Below are 16149 nucleotides of genomic sequence, written 5' to 3' on the forward strand. Positions count from 1 at the left end.
TATTTCACAGTTCCTGTCCATAGTGACGGGATTTTTTGTAAGCTTGCAGTACATGCAACACAGACTTTTCTTTTGAAGCTTGTTTACTACACGATTAAAAAGTAAAAAATGTTGGACTCTTTTCTTCCGAATTGTGATATATAAACTCAGCTTTGCATGACAGAATTGTGAAATGTAAATTTGCTATTTAAAAAAAAACAAAATGCAATTGTATGCAATGTTGCTTCTAAAGAATATTAATTAAAAAAAATTATATATAATAATAAAAAAAAACAATAATTTAAATTCTTTCTTTCTCTTTATTTGAATTTGATGAAACAGGTTGAGGAAAAAAACTAATTAAAAGGCCATTTTCAGATATATCTTATATAATTCATATAATACAGAAGATACTTGAATCAAAACTATATTAACAAACGCAGAATTGTTTCAAGACTATATATATATATATATATATATATATATATTTTACTCTATTCCATCACTTCCATAAAAATATGTCTTGTATAATTATTAGTAAATTATTCTTTCTTTATTTTATTTTTTTAATTATAACAACTTTGTTTTTTTTTGTTGTTTTTTTTGTTGTTGTTGTTGTTTTCAATCTCTTGGCCTGTTAAAAAGTTCCAAGCTAGAACAGACTGTACAAGAGAGACAAGCTTTTCTGGGTGCATTTCATCTAATCGCATAACAGGAGGCTGATATTTAGAAGATGAACAGATGTTTAAACAAATGAGGTACTGTATACATAAGGTTCAGAATCATACATCCATAAGAAGCAGAATCGTCTGCAACCATAAAACATGTGCACCTGTAATTAGGCTCTCTCACTGAGAATCACCCATCAAAGAAAAGAAAGGATGGTAAAGCATAACAAACAGAGAAGAGAAGTGCTTTCTTTGAGCTAAAAGAAGCATCAATAGCAGAGGGTGCAGTTAGTTAATGCCTCCCCATTAGATAAAAGGGTCAACTACAACATGTCCCACTCTCCCTTTCACCTCTGAGACTCCATGATTCTAAAAGGATGACAGTGTCGCTGAATTCAGCAACACTCAGATGCAAAAGAGAACAAAAATCTGAGATACTTGCCAACCAGTGCAAAAGTATCACAGACAATTAAATGAGAGTAAAGAGAGTCAGAAAAATGTCAGACATGTTTACATAAACATATCTAATTAGGAGATGTTACCTAATGAGTAGTGATGGGTCGTTCTTGAACGATTCATTTATTTTGAACGAATCTTTAATGTGACTTGGAACGAACGAGTCGTTTTGGGGGAGTGATTCGTTCAGTAGCGCATACGCAACATCCTATGGGATCTGTACTGAAATGAGTTCTCCTCTTTAAAGTCTTTGGGTTTTTCGAGTCGTTTGTTCAGTACCTGAAAGCCCCATACTTAACCAATGCAGTTTGAGCCGGAAAGAGAATTGATTAGTTCATGTATCGAGTCTTCTGGTTTTTCGAATCGTTCGTTCATCACATGAAAACCCCATAAGTTTTACCTATGCAGTCTGAGCTGGAAAGAGACTTAATAATAATAACCAACTCAACCTTTGTTACCACATTCAGTGTTATGGAAAAGAGCCATCATGACAGACATTCACACATTTATATACTAGAAATAAAAAAACTAAAGTTTTAGACCAAAAATGCATCATGTAACTGCAAGAGTAAATAATAAAAATAATAATGATAATAATGAAAAAAATATGCATCCATTTGTAAGGAAATTCACGTCACATCACAAAAGAACGAACGGCTCGAAAGACTCGAAAGATGAACTAATCAATTCTCTTCCCAGCTCAGACAGCATAGGTTTAGTTTATGGGGCTGTCATGTGATGAAGGAACGACTCAAACCCGAAGACTTGTCAGATAAGAGTTGAGGTGAGCGAATCACTGGCTAAAGACCCAGGTGAATAATGAATTAATCTTTTCTGTTTCTTATAACCTTATAGTTTTATATTGTTTGTAGTGTGATCAATGTGTTAGGGAAGTAACACATAAAATTGTAATTAAATTTTGCTAAAATGAACAAAATGAACGAAATGACTCAAAAAAAGATTTGTTCATTTTGCTGATCCGAACTTCCCATCACTACTAATGAGCATGAGTCAAGCAGCCATTTAATGCTACTTATTATTAGCGTTAATAATAAGTAGCATTGTTATTATTATTATTATTCAAAGCCCTTTATCATTAAATCTGAGATGATTTTCCCAGAAAAAAAAAGCAAAATATGATAGATAACATTTTCACTTGTTATACATGTAAATGTCCTCTACACAACTGCGCCACTGTAGTGTCCGGCATTTTAGCTCATAAACCTACATCTAACACACTAACCACCCACAGTTCAATTTAACTAGCCTCTATTTATTCTAACATTTTCATTCTTCTCAGTGCAAACATGCCTCAGTCAGTGCCATTAGTCCAATAACTGTTGCGCTATTACCACACATGCTAGGCAGCCAGTAAACAGACTTTTATTGAAAAGAGGTATTTGTGCATATTTTCTGTTGATCATGGTAGCAGTAATTTATCAAAATGATGATCAAATAGTAGAGATAAACATCATGATGGGACATATATCCATTTACAGTGTGGTTAAGCACATTTGAATGAAGCTATTTAGATCCTCCACAACGTGGTACATAGAAGCAACCTGTATGATTAAGAACCGTTCTACATAAAAAGGAATAAGCACAAACTATCCTTTAGTGAATCTTGTGCCAAAACAATGCAGACAGCGCATGCAAATAAGCAACATACCAACATAATGTAAAATATCACACATTGTCTGAGTTTAGTTCCTGGTCTATTTGAAACAATCTAGCAGATTAATCCTTTATTGCTCCATTGTTATGTATAGTTAAACAGTTTGGCAAAAACAAAAACAAACAAACAAATCCTAGGTACAAATAAGAACAAGCATATAAAACTTTTTTATGTGTGAGAGAGGGAGAAACCGAGAAAGATGCCAAAGATAGATTAAGTGCTAGTTAACTCTGCAATTGTATAGAGCACAGTGAACCTGCTGATGCATGAATGGCAGCGTTCCAAGGGCCTTGTACCTGTCCTCTTTTCTTGCAGGATAAAAGAAAATGGCCCTGCTCCAAGAACTAACAGCACTAATTTGAGGAAACCACAGCATCATGGTCTCATCAGCATCATTCACTTATCTTAAATCAAATATTAGAGGCTGAGATAATGCTGACCTCTGAATGCTATAGTATAAAAGTGTTGAATCCAGGCAATTGCATAACGTCAGGCCAAGTGAGCATACAAAGTGGAGGACTGAGGCAAGACTTTGTTCTAATGATTAAAAGATGAACCTAATTTAGCCATACTTACCCTTTAAGCTTCTTCATAGTTTCAACCAAGTTATTTACATCATCATATGTATATTTTTAAAAAGAAGTAAACAAATGCAGGCTATTCATGTCTTTTGTCTTATGCAAACATTATTTGACTATCTGGGGGTAGTGGCTCAGAGCAGAATGGTGTCCGACTTAATGAACATCATGAACAATGTCTCCTACTCTCTCCAAGGCATGTTTGCTGAAATGAAGAGTGCATACAGCGACAGAGTGATCCTTCAACGGTGTAACAGAGGGTGCCACTGTAGGTCATTCCTGCCTACTGCCATAAGACTCCATGATTTTTCCGCTGTGTGCATGAAACATCGACTTGTTTTGACTCCTCTGCCTACAACTGTTTGTCTCAACAAGTGCTTCACATTTGCTCTGTTTACAACATTTAGTACGCACCAGTTCATGTGAATGATGTATTTTTGTATATGTTGCACTGCAGTCTATATACTTTATGTACAGTATCTACCCACCCACCCATCTATCTAAACTTTATGCCCTCTCACTGATCTATCCAACCTAATGTACATACCTATCTATGTAACCTATCTACCCACTACCCATCTACCCATCCCATTTATCTTACCTATCTAGCTACCCACCCCCCCACCGACTTAAGATACCTACAGTACATATCTACCCACCCACCCACAGACTTAAGATACCTACAGTATCTATCTACCTACCCACCTATCTATCCTATCTTTCTACCCACTCATCCACCAAATTTTATCGGACCTTTCTATCTGCTCAGCCACCTCTCTTACCTATCTATCTACCCAATCACCCACCAGTTTATATACCATATCTATCTAACCACTCACCCACCACCTTTATATACTATCTATCTACTCACTCACCCACCAGTTTATCGAACATATCTATCTACCCACCCACCTATCTAACCCATCTAACCACTCACCCATCAGTTTAGGTAACCTATCTATCTACCCAACACCTATCTATACTATCTACTCTCTCAACCACTCATAGAACAATTTATCTGACCTGTCTACACACTCACCCAATTTATCTTGTTCATATCTAACTATCGTTTGACTTGAGCTGAGGTGGCACATATTAGATTACTGGCAATTTTTGTTATTGCTTCTCATATGAGGCTCACATTTAAAAGGAATGAGTCCAGAAATGTGCAGGAGTATGTTTTGAAAACAGATTTAAATAATCAAATGACATACCTTCCTGCACTGCTTGGAAAGGGTTGTTTCCATCGACAAACTCCACAGACACCGTGATCTTCTCTGTCTCCAAGATCTCGTTGTTGAGGTTGAGATCAGCCACCGCCATGCGGAACACCTCATCATCCTTTTTGGCAGACTCATCAAAAATGGCCCCTAAAACAAGAGAATTTAAGGAGATTTATCATGGGGTTGACAACAGAACACATAAATAGAATCTTGACATGAACTTAAGTGCTCTGTAACACTTTTATCTAATTCCTGACCAAAACAAACTCTCATGTGAGAGAAGTTCTCAAGATGTTATTTACTTGCATTTTATTTTATATGTATTTGTTTAGAGTACATGTATCTTGTGTTCTTTACTAACCAACACATCTAAGATGATAATGTAATACAAACAACAGGATATATATATATATATATATATATATATATATATATATATATATATATATATATATATATATATATATATATATACATATATTTATATATATATATATATATACATATATTTATATATATATATATATATATATATATATATATATATATATATATATATATAACAAATACAAATCGCAGTTTGAACAAACAAAAAGATGTGAAATAGCCCAATTCAGTACTCGCGGTCTTCTGGTGTTCAGGGCTCACGCAGAGAAAGGCGTCTCAAAACACTTGAACATCGAATTTGCTTATTTTTGCTCTTGTGCCGACAAATATGTCAAAATATCCACCTTGGAAATTATGCTCGAAAAAACTGTCAGTTATTTCTTAAGTGAAAGTAAACAGTTGAGAAAAAAATGGGATGTGTACGTATTATATTGGATGCGTTCATCGTCTCTTAAAGTGACTGCGCCTAATTTAGCTACTGGCTGCTGTAATGTTAATCCAAGAAAATGAAAATGAAAATCACTCACTGCTCTTGACTGAATTACTTTGTAGTTTTAATAGTCAAACCAAAAATTATTCAGAAACCAGATATAATTTTATATATATATATATATATATATATATAGCAAAACTGTAATAATGTGAGAAATGTTGAAGGTATCTGAATAAATGTATGTTTGATTGTACATTTCATATTTACAATGAAGACTATCCAGTGCTATTTTACATTTAATTATTTGGTTTCTGTACCTTGACACCTACAAACTTGACAAAAACTTAAACATTGTGTAAATAGCACAAATAAATAAAAATAAACGAACATACAAATTAAACAATTTCAAACAGAGCCCACTGGTACAACCTTCACCGGGTCCCTGCTGACCCCAGCTACGGCCCTGCTCACGCCTGTTTCACACATACTCCGGCTGCAGTGCGTATGCAGTCTGTGTGCGTTACGTATGTGGTGCAGCACGGACTCGATGTGCTTTCACACAGGACGCGTTTGCAGTTCGCTACTCGGTACATATACGATCGCCGCACTGCTGCAGACGCAACGCTCCTGGAGCGCAACTGGAATCCGTTAACATGAGTGCGTAAAAAAATATGCAACGCATACGCACTGCAGACGGAGTATGTGTGAAACAGGCGTAAGGTTGTTTGCACCTTGTGCGATGTGGAATTAGTTTACAGCTTTTTCAAGCACTTTGTGATGCATTTTGGAAACAGGAGATGAGCCCCTTTTCTAATGCACCACCTAGCTTGATAAACCTCTTCTCAAAGACTTACTGTTTGTCAATTTTATTTGGGTAACACACATATTCTGAATGCCTTCGGCAGAATTCGAATGAGCCATTTTAATCTAGATTAATCTAGATTAATTTCAAGATCACAGTGAGATTAATCTAGATTAAAAAAAATAATCTATGCCCACCATATATATATATATATATATATCTAAACTTAACAAAATGTTTTAGAAGCAACAGATGATTAATGACTATGTACATACTGAAAAATAAAAAAATGAGAAAAGACTAGCACAGCACAAACATCATCACTATGTACAACATAAAATGAGTTCCAGACAGCAGCGCTGTGCCAAAAATCAATGTTTTATTATTATTACTCTGTCTGGCGTCATTCAGCACCTTACTTTGTTAATTAAATAAATGAATCCTAGATACACCAGCTTTTAGGTAAGATTGTTGACTTTGTAGACTGACAATTCCTGCTAGTATATATGTGCACATCAGGTACCTAAAAGTGTAGGCAAAGTTCAAATGTTTCTCTAAGCAATTTCATAAACACTTGTTGGTCTCTACAGATCTAGCTGCAGCAGAAAACAGTATGCTGGGGCCTAAAATTTAATCTTGTATATCTATGTACAAGGAAATTGAATCTTGTCGACCTGTATACATGAGAGATATGTCAAAAAATTGTCAACCCTCTGTGGTACGTGGGAAGTAGGCTGAAGCAGAGTATTTTCAAAGTATGTGGGGACAAATTGGTTCTCTTCCAATAAGTGCCACACAGGAGATATCATATTAGAGTATGTGGTCAGCTGTGAACAGGCCAAGTCAAGAAACTACCTGCAGGGCTCTGGGAAAACTGGCAGGCCTTTAACAAAAAAATCTCAGAAAAAATATTCACTTTGACTCCAATCCTCTGCAAAACATCATAATGGATCTTTTATCTGAGAACAGAATCGAGTTGCCATAGAAACAAAACTTATGTTGGAAGCTTCTAAAGCCGCATATTTCATTCATAGTGATGGGGAATGATGTAGATGGGGGCATTATGATCAAGCCAACTAAAACCATCTGTAATTCAGAATTCAATTAGGGAATCTGATCTAACTGCAAAAACTACTTTCTTAATGAGTATTTTTGTCTTGCTTTCCAGTAATAATAAATAAGACACATTTATTTCACAAGAAAAGTGTCATATCATCCAAATATGTTTCTTCTTTAGAAATATAGAGAGTTTTATGCTGAAAAAAAATGCTATTCAAAATGTTTGGCTTAAGGCTGAAAACAAGCCTTCAATACCTTAAATATTTGTTTCTCATTAACTTTCCTTGGTGTAAGGATGTTCACATTATTTCAGGGGGGGGGGGGGGGGGGTAATCATTGAGAAAATTATTTTTTGCTGAGAACTTGCATGTTAATAACAACAACCTTTTTGTTGGACACAGATGCTTGTTCAAATTGCAGCAAATACTTCCTCAAACACATAGGTAGCGTGATTGAGAACAAAACATAATTCTACAATAAAGTGCTCAAGAGCCTGTAGCAAGTCCTCATAAGCAACTCTGGCCAGATTAATATCCTGCAGCCACTCTCAAGAGGAATAAAGCAACAGGAATCAAATTCTTCCCTGTCTTAATCAGTCCTATCCCGTGAGAGCTTCTCTTCTTCAGATGAGTGAGAGAGTGAAAGTGCATGAGCAAGTATGAGAGGGAAGTTGCAAATTCTGATTGACATGCTGCTGGATTTTGGCTCTAAACAGGCAGAGAGGATGCAGTTCTTGGGCAATTGAGTTGTTAGGCAAAAGACAACTTCATCAGATAAATCAAAGAGCAAAGAAACAGCACCCTGTCTAGTTCAAGCAGACACATCAAGAGCAACTGGATTCATAAAGTCTTAGAGTTCTGTGTCACTATATAACAACATCTGGTCACAGTAACATGGGGGGTCCTAGCCAGGTGGTGCAACTTTAACCATGTCCCAAGAGAAGAGACCTTTACCAGAGTATCTGATAAACCCTCTTGGATTAAATCGGAATGGGAAGCAGCATTAAGAAATGACAGCTAATCAAGGAGCTATCCAAAATAAAAATATAAGAACATAAACTGATTAGCCTACAATTAGTAATTTGGTGTCCCTGATGCAACTTCTTGCATCAGAGAAACTTATATATATACAGTTTACTACTAGTAACCAATTTTGGTTTGATAGCATTCTTTAGCATTTACTGTAACCTTCAAATGGCAGTTTCTAATACCTGGTGTGATAAAATTTGCTTATTTTGGCTAACTGATGCTAATTTTTGACAACTTTCATTAGCCTCTAAAACTTAAGGAATAATAAAGTGCAGTAAACGGTAAAACTATTTCCATTACATTTCAATGTGTTTAAGAAAATGTAAAGATGCCGTGTAAAATCAGGTTTGCCAGGTGTATGTGGAAATTACCTGAGCCAAGTTACACAGAACACTGTAAAAGTAGTGTAAAAGTAGTGTGACTGTCTAAAGAAATCCCAAAAAATAAAAGAATAGTAAAAGTGGTATGGACATTTCAGGTTATAGTAATGTATTGTTAAACACACAGGACAATCAAAATGCACAAAATATTTAAGAATCAACTGTTGTTATAAAAAGAAAAAAAAAGTTACAAACATTGAACATTGCAATAGTAATTCTGTCACACTGATGACAATGACTTATCTTCTCAAGCAATGTCAAATTTATTGAAGGAAGAGCTTGGATAACTGGCCTTAAGCGGCTACTGCAATGTGTTCTCTCTCAGCGAACTGCCATAACCTGAAGAAAATGAAAGATGACTTCTTCCCTCCTACATTTCAGTAAGAGCAGACAGAGGCTCTATATTGGTGCACACTGTCAAGCCTGTCACTGTTAGACAGTTTGAGAGGACCTCAGCTGGGTGAAAAGTCTCTGAAGTACACACTGTCTTGCAAAAACTGAGTAGGTGGCAGTGTAATGGAGCTAAGACACGTTGCATTTGTAAACAAATTGCTATTTGGAAACTCTCTTTGGTGAGTCTTACCATCAAAAAAATAAATGAAAAATTATATATATATATTATATATATATATAATAATCATCAGTCTGAACTAGACCATACTAACCAGCCAAAGCTTGACCTCTTAGGTCAATCAGATCAATACCCTTCAGTACGACAGTTAGGATAAAGTAAACAAAGATAAAAGACAAAGCATTCGCAACACCAATCCTCCCTTGTGGTCCTTGGTGATGATGAAGACAACTCAGCCATTGGCACAGCCTGATGACGATGATGCATTAGATTGCGATGACATGTGGATTCCGAATCTTAGGCAAAGATTTACGGCCACCGGGGCGCATCTAAAAAGGATGGCTGGTTTGCAGTGACACCTCTGAGACAAGGTGGATTAATGAGCTTTGCAGACCACTGAGTGCAGTAATGGCCTGATATAATATGTGATATAAAAACAGCAACACCGAGCACTGTTTATCATACTGGCAGTGGCCCGCCATGCACGGTCAGCCATTAATAACTCTAAATTTTTTGCTTTGCAGTCATGCGGACCTCTTGTCATCTGCCAGCATGCAAACAAACAGTGCTGTTCTGGCTTTTGTTTGAGGATGTATGATGGTCAACTCTCAAGCCTGTACCTGCATTTATTGGGCTGGGGGTGAAACTGAATTCAACTGTTGTGAATGACTGGCAACCTGCTGTGGTTATTTGCAGTTATTTTTTAACAAAGCCCATTATCACCATATTAAAACAATGATGACACCCCTGCTGGAAATACCTGCATAAATATGCTGTTTTGGATGCTGATTCCCGCCATGGGATGCCAGTGTGCTGGTGTCCCGGCCACGCTGCATAACTAGGTTAACCAAAGAGACTGCGTAAAGGCATAAAGTATATTTATTCTATGTAAGAAAATGATTTACATCCAGTAAACACAGTGTTAATTAAGTCGTTTTAAGACCTCAGAAAAATGCTTGTTTACACAATGGCCATAATAAATGCATTTGCAATATGTGCCTTTGCTGGGGAAAAAAGGCCTGGATCAGATCCGAGCATGAAAATGGCTTAACAGTTCTTCAGTATGAGAAGCTCACTGGTTTTTGCCAAATTGAGGGATGAAGTTCCTTTGAGGCAAATCAGTCCACTCTAAGGCCATATTTGTAACACGCCTGGGCCATGTGAACACCTATCAACTTGAATGGGAAAAGACTGAAATCTCTGTTGCTTGTCAAAATTGTGCTTCAATAATATATTTTAAACAAAGAATAAAATCTAACAATGGTATAACATAATGTACATTTCAGTATTGTGTGTCTTTACTAGTGTAAACTAGTCCCAGCCTTGACAACAATCTTGTGCTACATGAAAGACTAAATCGAGTTTTCATGCAAAATAATTCACTGTGGGTTAATTGATAACAGAAACACAAATGAAAATATAGTCACTGTTAATTTGTGTTTGTGAGATTCTCACAATACAGCTGCTATAAGACAAGGAACCGTGACTGAGTCACGAGTGGTTAAGTCTGTTATGTATTCAGCTTTACATCAGGGAACATTCTCATTCAGGTGACTGTATAATGGCCATATTAAAGGACTTAAAAAAAACTCCAGCAAAAGCTTTCCCTATTGATGGCTTGACATGACCTGTGTGTGCAAAGAGACACCTGCTGTGCATTATCCTTTTTGAGATTTCAAAAATATTCCCAAAGACGGCATTTCTTCAGCGAAAGACGCTGCATGCTCCCCTCCCTCAGACTCCGATGAACTTTCATTATTATAATGTAAATTAATTTCCCTTCATCATTAATGCATTGAGCTGCCAGCTTCTCCTGCCCCTTAAAAGCAATTTCCATCCTGCATTGATGTCCTTCACCTTTTCCTTTTGCACACATCTTTGCTTCTGACATTTAATCAAACCTGGCTTAAATAGGGCTACTGAGTCCTCAGACAGATGGACATGTGAAGACATGACTCCTGTTAGAGAGGAACCCTTTGACATCATTAAGAGAGTGACAGTCCAAGACACACTGTCCACCAGAAAGAAAGGCACAGAAAAAATGAGAGGAGAAGCTGGGGAAAGTGGGGCAGAACAAGAGTTATTTTCACCTCTGCGTACAGCTCCAGGATTGTTGCTCTTGCTCCCTGCTGTGTCCTCGACGTCTGTATTTGTAGTGAGACGAAAAGCAAAGCTCACATTAAAAAAGTCCTAAGGGGCTGGAAAGTTCCTGCACCTGAATCAGGGAAGTGAGTTCACAGCTCTGAGGTCTAAAACCTAAGAGTATCTGTAGGTCAAAGACTTAACCACCAGTGATTTTACATGCTTTCCCTAAGGACACCGGTTTCTGACAAGCTTCAAGGCACCATAATGCATGCTATGCATGCTTAATGATCTACAACTAATTCAAGAGAGCTTTAGACATAGCCAGCCAAATATTTAAAGACTATAATTTCAAAAAAATACATTTAAATTTAATTTAACTACACCATCAAGAGCAGTGCCATTATGGGTTTCACATATTTAGAGTAGCTTTTGCTATTTTACAGTGGAAATTGATCTTGAGCCTTGTTGGGATTCTGATTCCCCAATAATTCTCCAATAATTAATTAATATTTTCCCGTCAGTCCAAAATTTCAATTTTCAGAATTCATTAGAGCTGTGATGTGACGAGGCTGAATCCAGTTATATACTGATGCTTTTCTGTCTCACTTAAATGGAAGCATGCTTCATTAACACATCCGTATCTACAGCTTTGTTGCCATAAAGGATTTTTAAGTGCTGTTTCTCGGTTACATTCAAGGGTGCATTAAATATAACATGAGCCTTCACACACAATCTAACAGTCTATAAAAATGCTAAATTTTAATATTTTTTCTGTTCCAGTTTTTTTTATGGACATGTATGGAACAATAGAGATGACTCCATCAGATTGAGTTACATTGCACCTTCTTCACATTTTGGAAGAATTTTCTTGGGTATGTTAAGGGTTGCGCAAAATATGACTCCTGGGGTCAAAGCTGTCATGCCCTCGTAGGCAACACACTGACATGTTTTTTTGCCCAGGTGACTCAAGTCTAAACCTCCTTAGCAATTCCGTCCTCCTCTGTCTTTACCACATGGCATCCTGTCTATATTCTGTTCTATGTTAATACATTCAAAACACTCAAAAATATTAATCTATTGGGGATGACACACAGTCTAAGGATTGAAGAAAATGCCATTTGAACATTTGTTGCTGTACCAACAATTATTTCTTTGTTTCTTTCTTTTTTGAAACTGACCCAATTTCAGATACAGATATAAAAAATTATATAATTGCATCAATTTGATTAAAATGTAAAATTAATACAAAAGATTTCAATTTTAAATTAAATTTTCAAATTTTTATTAAAAAATAAATTTAACTTATAAGGTGAATGTTAATGAGGGTAATGACCAGACACACCTAAACATAATGACACAATAAACATGGGACACAGAACACACAACATAATGAGTCCAGGGGTGTGACAAAATCAGCACATTAGAATGATTTCTGAAGGATCATATGACACTGCAGACTTTTAAAAAATATTTAAAAAAATAATAATGAAAAAAAAAAAAAACTTTGAACGATAATATTCACTTTATTTTTCACATTAGAATGACCATGGCCAATTATACATTTAAAGGGGTCATATGATGCTGCTAAAAAGAACATGATTTGGTGTAATTGGTGTAATGAAATGTGTTTATGCGGTTTAAGGTTAAAAAAAAAAAACATTATTTTCCACATACTGTACATTATTGTTTCTCCTCTATGCCCCGCCTTCTGAAATGCATCGATTTTTACAAGGCTCATCGGTCTGAAAAGCGAGGTGTGCTCTGATTGGCCAGCTATCCAGTGTGTTGTGATTGGCCGAATACCTCAAGCGTGTGATGGAAATGTTACGCCCCTTAACATACTGTGATGCCCTGTCCGGCTGGACATAAAAGCGACGAGACATAAACATAAAACCCATTATAAACATGAGTTCAGAAAGGGTTGAGTCCGAGTTAAGACTGAGACCAGACAGGGTCGAGTCCGAGTCAAGACCGAGAGATTGGGTCTGAGACAAGACCTAAAGAAATCTTCAAGAGTATGTAAAATGTTTGGTGGAAACAATAAAATTATTACCATACTCAAACAGTATATAAAATATAACATGGCATGTACACCGTATTTTATTTACTTGATTAAAGTGACGTGATATACAGCCAAGTATGGCCACCCATACTAAGAATTTGTGCTCTGCATTTAACCCATACAAAGTGCACACACACACAACCTTAGAGGTAGGAGTCAAACTCTCTAACCACTAGGCCACGACTTCCAATTTTTTTTTCCTCACAAATTCTGTTGTGTATTTACATTTTTCTGGTTATCAAATGAAGACATAAAACATTCATTAAATTTTTATTTTAATTATTGAAAATTAAGCAAACTTAATTTTTTGGTAAACAGGGGATTTACTATTAAAAATATAACATGGAAGAAATGTTGTGTGATTATTCCTTAAAAAAAATGATGTTTGTTTAATTTTAGTAGTAGTAGGCTACATTCTGCTGAACAATAATAATACATTTCTGGCAAATACTGTGAATACCTTACAGTTCTGTGTATGTGATGTGACGCTAGTTTTACTCAAATCAAATGGTCAAATGCTCATGAAGTGACTCTCAGTGCAGTTCTGGAGATGTTGTTCATGTGTTCACGTCCTTATTTAGTGAGACAGCAGATGCTGAAATCACCGCGAGCGTCAAACGCGGTTCCGTGTGTGTAATAAAACGAAGTCGCGCTTCTATTTGATTCATTAACACAGACATGCAGAACATGTAGGATTCATATTTAAATAGACTTTTCTGGCTTAATATTTATTTACAGGTACTAGACCATATTGTGATTTGATATAAGTGCATTGACCTACTTTGATTAATTAATTGATTAATTGATTAATTGATTCAAAATTGGACAAATTCTATGACATTCCGCGTTAAACTGTAAATTCCATTTTTATGACTGGATTCCGCGATTCCGTCCGCGTTTTCTGCATCGCGGAAACCAAAGGGCCCTACAATGATATATCAATTTAAAGAAATATTAACATACAGTAATAATCATGAAATATTTTGATTGGGACAAGTCCGATTCCCAATACTGTATGTTCGAGTCCGAGTCAATACCGAGTCAAAATGCACACGACTCCATGACAAGACCAAGACCATTAAAATACAGTCTCGAGACCTCAACATTGATTATTAGCTGTACAAAACAGCTTACTTTCACGTAAAAAAATAAGGTGGTAATATAAAATATATAGTAATAATAGTATCAATACCAAAGATAATTATTATTTATTCAAGTTCAGATATTTAGACTGTATATGATCACGTATATGTCAATAGGGAGATATAGACTACTAATCAGATGCCATTTTCATTTTTGCACAGCATGACTGTGGGATGTCACAGGCAGCAAAGGATACACTTTGGGCTTTTCAGTAGAAATATCCAAGCATTCCGAAATCACAATAAATTTACTTCAGAAGCTAAATGACTTTATAGTTAAAACAAAATCTGCCAGTGGGGTAAGAAAAATAAACTTAATTCAAAGGGAAAAAAAGATTTTGTTTCATACTCAGCTGGTACATAATATTTCTTGTTTTAACTATAAACTTCCTTAAATTTGATACATTTTTATATCTGAATTAAATGTGCCTCGATATGTTTAAATTTTTATACTGGAAAATAAGACAAAAACAATAAGTGAGCAAAACATTTTTGCAGTGTGTGGTTTGCTGCTTTCAAACATAAGCCAGATAAAAACATTTTAGTAGACAGACTATTGCATTTGGATGCGCCTTGTTGAAGGCAGCGTTTTTCAGCATTCAGACACAGCCAGAGTGTGAAAATGCTAAGGTGGTCTCAGTAATGAGGTAGAAATGTTTCTGTTTAACCATGGCTCTTAGTACTGACATTCTCAAGTAAATCCTGAAGAGGCCAATCTATTAAGATACATAAGGTGCACGTGGGTGAAAAGTGAATGTTTCTACTGCAGGTCTGAGTGAAAATCAACATGAATTACAGGTTAGAAGACTCTGACATCCTTTCTAAACCTAGACAACCCTCTCAGTGATTCTCAGACAGAGCCGCTACACTCACTCACACAAGTGCATTTAGCTTGTTGTGACATTTTCAAGCAGATAGCCACACTCTGAAACTAAGGCAGATAATGATAAACAAGTATTGTGACACTTTAAGTAGGTGTCTGCGCTCAGTTAGGCATATTTAACAGTTCTTAAGGCTATTTTGAATAAGGCAGCATCACAGCCTGGCAATACTCCCTTATTTATAATGCAAATCCATCTCAGCTGAGAGGTAAATTATCTGGAAGCGTTCGCCTGCTTGACACTGATGTAATTCGGTGAAAAATTCTGCATGAGAAGACAGCCTTGCTCCACTCAGTCTGGGGTGTCAAAGAATGGAGGACAAGGAGGAGGAGGAGAGAGAAATGCGATGGATTAATTTAAAAACCGGTTGGTCAGCTCCTGACAAGCTTGGCTGAAGACATGCAAGATCTAACATAATGCGCCCAGGCTCATCATCCATCATAACTGAGCACATCAGGCATGAGCAGAAATGAAGAAGGGAATGGGATCAAACTTAAAAGGTCCACCCGCAGTATTTCTCCTGCTCTCTTTCCCCCTTGACCATATACCTCAAGACTCAAGGCTCAAGGCTTCTCTATTCTCTATTTAAAGCATGGAAGCTTTTCAATGGAGCGAAGTATTCAAAACCTGTTTGACCTTCCCCTGGTGACCTACGAATGAGTATGTGTATTAAGGCACTACTTGTAAGCGTAGCCACGATTGCTGCTTCATTTAAAAGACAGGGAGTCAGCACAAACATA

At 36.3% G+C, this 16149-nt stretch overlaps 1 protein-coding gene across 4 annotated transcripts in view; it reads right to left on the minus strand.

Moving 5' to 3' along the window:
* The window catches only part of LOC132114489 (glutamate receptor ionotropic, delta-2-like), a 398065-nt gene that overhangs the window by 339444 nt on the left and 42472 nt on the right, over positions 1-16149 (minus strand). For all 4 annotated transcript variants that reach the window (XR_009425331.1, XR_009425332.1, XM_059522629.1 and 1 more), the window contains exon 2: positions 4571-4726. Coding sequence is in view for 2 of the 4 variants with exons in the window: in XM_059522629.1 (XP_059378612.1) it covers positions 4571-4726 (156 nt within the window). In the remaining 2 variants the exon portion in view is untranslated. The remainder of the gene's footprint in view (positions 1-4570; positions 4727-16149) is intronic.

This window comes from Carassius carassius, chromosome 34 (assembly GCF_963082965.1).
Source record: "Carassius carassius chromosome 34, fCarCar2.1, whole genome shotgun sequence".
Taxonomy (NCBI): domain Eukaryota; kingdom Metazoa; phylum Chordata; class Actinopteri; order Cypriniformes; family Cyprinidae; genus Carassius; species Carassius carassius.